Source organism: Octopus bimaculoides, chromosome 5 (genome assembly GCF_001194135.2).
Source record: "Octopus bimaculoides isolate UCB-OBI-ISO-001 chromosome 5, ASM119413v2, whole genome shotgun sequence".
NCBI classification, from domain to species: domain Eukaryota; kingdom Metazoa; phylum Mollusca; class Cephalopoda; order Octopoda; family Octopodidae; genus Octopus; species Octopus bimaculoides.
In genome coordinates, this window is record NC_068985.1 from 36,511,419 (window position 1) to 36,520,607 (window position 9,189).

Below are 9,189 nucleotides of genomic sequence, written 5' to 3' on the forward strand. Positions count from 1 at the left end.
TTTTTGTCTTTAATGAAACAAACGCTTTAATTTTTAAGAAAAATTCAAATAGCGATTTTTCTTTTGTTACTTCAAAATGATATCATAAATAGTCATGAGCTGATTGTTTTGAGATTTGATGACAAAAAACATTGAAAAATATCTAGTTACTAATTAAAATCTGTACTTGAATATATAACATCCTAACTCTGGAACATTTTGTCTCTTAAACATGCGTTGTTTTTTTAGAATGTTTGGATATAATCAAGAGATAACGTCTTCATGTTGTACCTTATTTACATTTGACTTCGGCTGATATACTCTCCAGCCTTCACCAGGTATTTTTCAGGTCACAGTCTGGAATCGAACTCGGAATCTTGGGGTTAGTAGCCCGCGCTCTTAACCACTATACCATATGCCCCTAGGCAATTATGGAGTGAATTTTTAGGGCTTATAAATCTAATATTTTCCTACCCTTCCTTAATACCGGTTCCCATATGCTACTCATATCTGCACTCGGTCTGTCTAGAAGGTTGTTGTCTCCTAGCATATGTGCTACTTCTTTTAATTTTCGTATTTTCCAGTGGTGTTCTCTGTCTATTATTTTAACTTCACCCCACACGGGGGGGGGGGGGGGTCTCCATTTTTCCATACATGATCAGCTATACCCGATTTATCAATATCTCCTCGTGTCACAGCTTTGCGATGTTCCTCTACTCTTATTTTGAGCGGGTAGAGGAACATCGCAAAGCTGTGACACGAGAAGATATTGATGAATCGGGTAAAGCTGATCATGTATGGCAAAATGGAGACCACCTCCCCCTGTGGGATGAAGTTAAAATAATAGACAGGGAACAACACTGGAAAATACGAAAACTAAAAGAAGCAGCATATTCCATAATTGCCCACGGGCATATAACGTAGTGGTTAAGAGCGCGGGCTACTAACCTCAAGATTCCGAGTTCAATTCCAAGCAGTGACCTGAATAATGATGATGATGATAATAATAATAATAATAATAATAATAATAATAATAACAACAACAACAACAACATCGAAAAATACCTTAGGAATGAATACCCAGGTTCGAAATTTCCCCAAATCACCTGATGAAGGCTGGAGGGTATATCAGCCGAAACGTTGTGTTAACAACAAACAAGATGAGGACAAATATCCGTCAAATGTAAATAATGTAAATAATGTACATAATTCCTCATCTCTTAAATATAGAACAGTATTGTCTTCATGTTGTGTTCTTGAAAATATACAAAGAGGGAAGTGGTTTCTCGTTACGTCTTTTAGAGATCACGGACGAATTTGCGCTCAAAGTTGCAAGCTAGCCGAAAATTCATTAATTATTCAAGGCTTCCACTGTTTACAACAAAAATAGGCTGTACTTCCACGGTATCTATTTACAGCAAATGCTGTTGTTTTTGTCTGAGAGGAAATCTCTTTGTAGGCATGTATTAAAACACACTACCGTATTTAATAGATTACACTGCGTAGAAAAATATTTATATATATATATATATATATATATATTTTGTCTTTGGTCAGTAAGTGTTATTTCCTATTTGCTTCTATCTAGAAATCAAAGGAAATGGCTACTATTCCCTTCAAACTTTGTCTTTGTGACTTGGACATCAATGTTTTGAAACTGACTATTTTCCATTACTTTTCGGACAGATTCAGCGCTGAAGCAGAAATATCATTATAGCAAATATTCTGCTCAATACCACTGATTTACTTGTCAGTTGCTTGATCTTAACCACTTGAACATGTCTCTTAGTGGTTAACAATACGCGCATCTCTGATCGTGAGCAGTAGTGGAAGAACATCACAGCCATGTATTGAGAGTGATTCTTTGGGGTTTGAATAAATGTAGCAAAAGTAAAGTTTAAAGAAAATATTAGCCATTTTTCATACTTTCTTGGGGTAAGCAAATAGGAAATAACAGTTGCTACCCAAGGACAAAAATCGCGTTACACAGAGTTATAAGACGAACTTTCTTTTGGAGCTGATGTGTCTTGATTGTGAAGAAAGTATGCCGCCATTTCCAGGTGGCTAACCATTAGTGATCCTTTGGTAAAAGATCTGACATTCTACTCATTTAACTAACTGTGAATTTATCAAAATATATATCACAAAAATGATGGACATACGTACGAGGGGGTACCCAAAAGTAACCGGAAACGTTCTCTGTAGGACAAGCCCGCTCTAGTTCAGGCTTCTGCCGCTAGAAACCACTTGATGCGACCCTCAAGCATCAGTCTGCCGACCGGAATCGTCGGTTGGAGTCGTACTGCCAAGTGGTGCGTCTTTGTTTTGCAGTGCTTCCCTGTTCGTCGATTTTTGCGATGGCTGAAACGAAGGAACAGCGTGCTTCCGTGAAATTCTGTTTTCTGCTGGGAAAAACGGCGGCCGAAACAGTTGTCATACTTCAAACAGCTTACAAGGACGCTGCCATGAGCAAAACACAGATTTACGATTGGTTTTCACGCTTTAGGAATGGTCCCTTGTTGCTTGAAGACCAACTTCATTCAGGGCGACTGTCGACCTCCCGAACGAATGAAAACACGAAAATTTGCGAACTGATCTTGGAGTACCGTCGCCGAATAGTTGACGAACTTGTTGATATGTCTGATGTGTCCTGGAGAGTTGCAGCAAAATTTGTGCCTCATTTGCTCACGAAAGATTAAAAGCACTCACGACTGAATGCGTGCCGTGAACTGTAAGAACAGTTGGAAGTTGATCCAAACCGTTTTTGGAAGGTCATCACTGGTGACGAAAGCTGGTGCTACAGCTACAACCCGGAAACGAAGCGTTTGTGAGATGCGGTGAAACGAAAATGCCCCGACCAGTGGCAAAATGGAGAGTGTTGGTTTCATCACGACAATGCGCATGCGTCCACCGCCTTGAGTGTGAGACAATTTTTGACCTAAAATGGCATGACCTCGTTTTACCCATCCTCCCTATTCACCTGATCTTGCTCCCTACGATATTTTTTTTTGTCCCCCCGAATGACAAAAGTCCTTAAAGGAAAACGCTTTGCAGATGTGGAAGTGGTGAAGACATAGACGACAGAGGAGTTAAAAGGCATCACTTCACAAGAGTTCTAGGACTGTTTCGAACAGAGAAAAACGCGTCTCGACTGATGCATTGCTTCAAATGGAGAATACTTTGAAGGTGATAAAAATGTAAACCTGTGAGGCGAAGTGAATAAAATAATATAGCAAAATTCCGGTTTTTTTGGGGGGGTACCCCCTCGTAAATACATACGTACATACATATATAAGTATATATAAACAAACTGACAGATAAACAGAGTGAAAGAGACACATTGATAGATAGATAGATAGATAGATAGATAGATAGATAGATAGATAGATAGATAGATAGATAGATAGAGACAGATACATAGATAGATAGAGACAGACGCATAGATAGATAGATAGATAGATAGATAGATAGATAGATAGATAGATAGATAGATAGATAAACAGGACAGCTGGAGAAGAATATAATATTCTTACAGTAGCTGCAAAATTACTTCTAGGGATCGACATTGTCTCAATAGACTGCCACTTGTTGACAGAAGGATCATAGCGTTCTGCAGAGGTCACTCTGGTTACACCACTGAAGCCACCCAGTGCGTAAATGAAGTCACAATATGCAATGATGCTGAGACCGCAACGGATGCTGTTCATGGGAGCTATTAGTGTCCATTGGTTGGTTTTAGGCGAATAGAATTCAGCACAGTTCAGGTACTGCTGACCACTGAAGCCACCACAGATGTACAATATATCTGGAAAGACAATGCATGCATTTCAAGATGAACAAAAACAACAACAACAACAACAACAACAACAACAACAACGATCTTTTCTACAAGGCCTGAAATTTGGAGAGAGTTGCGTACTGGGGTCGATTACATCGACCCCAGTACACAACTGGTACTTATTTTATCGACCCTCCGAAAGGATGAAAAGTAAAGTCGACCTCGGCGGAAATTGAACTCAAAACGTAACGACGGACGAAATGCCGCTAAGCTTTTTGCCCGGCGAGGTAACAATTCTACCAACTCAACGTCTTAAATAATAATAATAATAATAATAATAATAATAATAATAATAATAATAGTAATCCTTTCTACTTTCAAATTTGTGGGGAAGGGACTAGTCAATTACATCGACCCTAGTGTTTCACTAATACTTAATTTATCGATCCTGAAAGGATGAAAGGTAAAGCCGACCCCTGTGGAATTTGAACTCATAACGTAGTGGCAAACGTAATACCGTTAAACATTTCACTCGGCCTGCTAACGATTGTGTCTGCTCACCGCCTTAACAACAACAACAATAATAATAACTCTTTCTATTATAAGCAATTTTGAAGGGAGGAGGAAGTCGATTACATCAACCCCGGGGTTCAGCTGGTACTTATTTTATCAATCTCCAAAGGATGAAAGGCAAAGCAAAATCGACCTCGGCTGAAAGAAATACGACTAAGCACTTGTCCGATGTGTTAACGGTTTTGTCAACTCGTCAACTTAATTATAATTACTTCAAGTTTTGACTAGAGGCAAAGATAACCTTGGATTTGAGCTTAAGAATGCAAGGCATTTTGTTCTACGATAGGCAAAACAAAATCTATTAACATAATATATTGCTAATGAGATATTTTGAGATGCATATGTACAGACAGGCAGACATTGTTTAGCCCCGAGTCATCTCTGATAAATCAACCCTGTGTACAATCAAAGGTGTTCTAGCTGCAACCGTCCTCATGATAAAAGTCGCCGGTCAATTTGTCCAAACGATTTCAACAACTTATGGATGTCAGTGATTTTAAGTGCCTTGTGTCCTATGTTGTCGAGAATAAGAAAAGCTAACTAACATGCAAGAGACTAATCTGGAGTATCTGAAACAAGCTTCAAAATATCTAACAACCAAGTATTTCAAAACCAACAAAACTGGCCTCTTTCAAGGCAAACGTTGAAAGCGTTCTTCTCCATGGAGTCAAAATCTGGTAAATGAAGAAGGAGCATCAAGATCATCTTCATGTTACGTATAGCAGACCTCTCGTGAAGTTTTAAAAATATGTCATGGCATGAGCACATAACCAAAGCGGAGATTTATGAACACAATCCACCCTTCTCTAATATTAATACTCAACGCAGGGTAGGCTTTGTGAGCAGGGTAGCTATCGTGTTGAACATCAGGCCATATCAGAAGTTATATTTTGGAATCTTCAGTACATTAATAAAAGGCGCGAACTACTCAACTCCATTGAAGTTAATGACAGACACACACAACATGAAATGGAAGATCTACCAAAGCTTATAGGCCACAGATTCCTGACACGGTGAGGAGAAACACATTGCGGTCACTGCCTCTTGAAGAATATGAGGTACTACATTGTCCAGTGTGTCCTTTTTTTTTAAGACGGGAAGATATGATTGAAAAAAGAACTGACTCCTATTTCTTGCAAGTCGAGTGACCACATAGAAGCTCTTCTATTAATGTTATATAAATGCTATTACAGTGGAAGCACAAATATTTTAAGATATGTTACGATGTCATGGTGAAAGGAAACATCTAATGCTGGGCCTTTTCGCCAAAAATGGCTCTGGCCGAAACGCTAGAGGTCTCTCTTTGTTTTAACTAAATTAGGAAATAAGCAGTTGCTTGTCTTAATGTTTTCCTCACCATTTAGTGCTGTGGCACCTGCATCACTGCGCTGATAGTTCATATCTTGGATTAATGTCCACTGGTTTCTAGGGTGATTATAACGTTCGGCACTCTTAAGTTCCGTCTGTCCATTGAAACCTCCCAAGGCATAGATCTGGAGGCCAATGATGGCAACACTCACGTGACATCTTTAAAAGAGAAATGGTCAACATAAGTTTAGATTAAAAAAAAAGAGTAAAAGTAGAAAGTTTATTCTTGTGAAATAAAGGGGAAAATGAAGAGACTAAAATTCAGTTTGTTACAATGCCAGGCCATATGATGCTGCAGACTAATCGAAGAGCAAGTTAAATTGAGCGATAATAATTTCAACATGACCCGTACCACAGCTAAAACGAATAGTTGTAATAATTTATAACAAATTCATTCTCAAAATCCGTAGCCTAAAAAGCACAAGAAATGTCACCGTTATCTTCTATCTTTCCCGGTCATCAGCTAGTTTTACATGTTTTACCAACTTCCTCCCTGTCCATTCTTTATTATAGATTAATCACCACCTTTCTGGTCTTCCTATATGTCTTTTGGCTAAGCCTTTTCTCATTTGTGTAATAAATTCGCATACAAATGAATTTACTTAGAATGAATAAATAAATTGTTTTTTCAAAATTTTTTATATGGATACAGGATCCGTTTTGTGCACTTTGAATATAACCCCCTACATAAAGACGGGATATAGATAGGATTAGAAAGATAGACCTAATGTTTTAAAAATATATCATTGAGGATGAAGTTAGTCTAAGTAATAAAATCGCACTGGTAGAGATTGTTTATTAGATAGTCAGTGAGAGCATGAGCAGCGCCATGGATACTCACGATTTTTCCAAAACAGGCAACTCGGTTGGTATTCATCTTCTTAAACACCTATATCCCAACATCTACCAGAAAAACCTATACGATGGAGGTAATTCTAGAGGATTGCTTCCCTAGGGAGAACTAGTTAGGCAAAGTGTTTAGTGTAGGATATGGGCTGGAACATTGTAAAAAGGATGAGAGGAGCAGAGTCAGGTGCATTGAGTAGATTGGATGAAAATAGCATTTAGATTACTCCCTCATAGGAGAAGAAAGTAATGCAGTAGTTGTAGAAGAAGCAGAGAGAAGTGGGAGTGAATCTGCAAGCTAGTTATCGGAGTGAATTGGTGAGAAAGTATCTTGTATCAGTCGAATGGACTTCCTTTACTTGTAGTCTGGGATATTTGTATGTGTTTCAGTTGTACCATCCAAGACGTGTAGCCAGCACACTATTGAGCATATTTGAGCTTCGTAGAGAACTAGCAACTGTTCAGAAGTAATGCATTTTCTGAGCTGAAGAGAGAAAGCTAGCCTTTCAGATGAAGATTTAGCGATGTTGTATATATGGGGTTCCCATAAAGAACGGTTAAGAATTTTCAGGCATGGATTAGTAAGGACTTATAGGACTTTAGTAGTCGTGTGTAGCTCACATGTAATGAGGGTAAAGTACAAGACTGTTTCCTTAATATATACCACCATAATGTTTTGGGGATCTTGAAAGCGACCAGATTATAATGTCATCACCGATAGATATTTCGGATATCTCTATTCATGGAAAATGTGAAATTCTGGCATTAGACGTTTAAGTTACATCTGGATTGTATGCATTTTCAGAAGGCTAAAAAGACAAAGTAGAGGGTGTCATCCTTCAGATAGGAATGTATTGTTAGAGGTTTTGTATGTTGGTACGTAGGTAGTTGGTGTACCAAGGGAAGAATGTGGGGAAACACCTAAACAATGGGGTACCTCGAATTAATAGGTCGGCGAGAACTCCTTCAGTGCACATTGTAATAGAGAAGTCCGAAGTGTGTGTATGTGGGGGAGGGGTAACTTAGCCAAGAAGAGCGTGACAAAGACAAGGAAATTTCAACGACCGTTAGCTTGTACACGCCGAAGTTAAGCTTGCTCGGGACACCAACAACCCTAGGGCCGGCCCTGATTATTAACCAAGTTTAGAATATGGTTAATTATTTAAGTTCGTCTATAATGATTCATTTGTAAAGACGAAATAATAATTCATTGTAAACATATTGTTGTACTCCTAAACAGGAATATATACTTCTGTAATCCCCAATTTAGCTAAAGTTGGAGAATATGGAAGAACAATGCATTAGACATATTCCCCATTTACTTGATACTTCAGAGCTCGAAAATAAGCCTCAACCTTAAGGGTTTCTGTAGTTACACTATACTTTCCTCTACCACTTTTCCCGTCCAATGTTAATTTTCATTTGCTCGTAAATCTTTTGAATGTAAGGCGTGGAAAATCTTTTACCAACTGATGTATCCTGTATTGAGGTGAGATCATGAGGTGAGAGTACTTAAAAGCTCCTTTCAACTTTCTTTATTAGAAAATTCATTTGATGTGTATATTTCGCAGGGAGATAATTTAGTAGGTATGAATTAATAAAGACACTATATAAATCTGTATATCTGTTGACTTTATCATAGACTACATCCGTATGAGTAATATACGTGTATATTTGTACTCTACATTATCTATGCTCGTGACACTTTACGAATATTAATAACCAAAGTAAGCTGTAATCACTTCAATCTTCAATCTTTGTGACATTAAGCAGATGTGAGATGGATCCTGTACGGTATATTTCCGTTGTAGAAGCAGGGTAACTGGGTAAGAGATTGGAGTTGGTCAGTATTACTTATATTTTGTTGTCGATTCCCAAAGTGGGCGATACTGCTCCGTGAGGGGCATTGGAAAGTTTTATATAAGTATTGAGAACAAAGGGGAAGCGGGGAACAAAAGGGGTACCAGTAGGGTGGAGCAAAAGATGTATTTTTTAATTGCTCTAATTTCTAAAAAAATGTTTTCTAGTTTTTATTGTATGTAAATCATTCAGTTATATAGTGACCAAATGTGTTGAGAATCTATTTTATGTTGATGAAATAACTTATGTACCTGTCGGCAGCAATTTTTTGTGATATATTCAGATTTGTTGAATCATAGCTAGTGGGAGCTGAAAGAATGTTAGTAAAAGAAAGGGGGCGATAGTTAAAAAAAATTGAGAAACGCTAGTTTTACCAGACATTGTATAAGAATTGAGATTTAGAGGCGGTAGGTTTAGAAATCTAGGAGGTGCATGTTTAGATGATTGCAATGCATCAACATAGCTATGAGCTTTTGCTTCTAAAACCCTAATATAACTACTCTAAACCCCATTTCAACATAAAACACATCCCACCTACATCACCCTACATTAAATTCCAACTTCTGTTTTTCGTTCTTCTCTTCACGTTTCTCGATCAAATTCCAGCCTCCGTAGATGACTATGTTACTCACATTAATAATATTATATTCATGCATTTGAATAAAATTACATACATACACACATACATACATACATACATGTGTGTGTGTGTGTGTGTGTGTGTGTGTGTGTGTGTGTGTGAGAGAGAGAGAGAGAGAGAGAGAGAGAGAGAGAGAGAGAGAGAG

At 38.0% G+C, this 9,189-nt stretch overlaps 1 protein-coding gene across 1 annotated transcript in view; it reads right to left on the reverse strand.

Annotated features, from left to right (window-relative positions):
* LOC106877783 (kelch-like protein 10) overlaps positions 1-9,060 on the reverse strand; it is an 18,369-nt gene extending 9,309 nt beyond the window's left edge. The window contains exons 1-3 of the mRNA XM_052968050.1: positions 8,966-9,060; positions 5,688-5,857; positions 3,513-3,784 (exon numbers count right to left, since the gene is read on the reverse strand). Of these exons, the coding sequence (XP_052824010.1) occupies positions 3,513-3,784; positions 5,688-5,857; positions 8,966-9,060 (537 nt within the window). The remainder of the gene's footprint in view (positions 1-3,512; positions 3,785-5,687; positions 5,858-8,965) is intronic.
* Between the last annotated feature and the right edge of the window lie 129 nt (positions 9,061-9,189).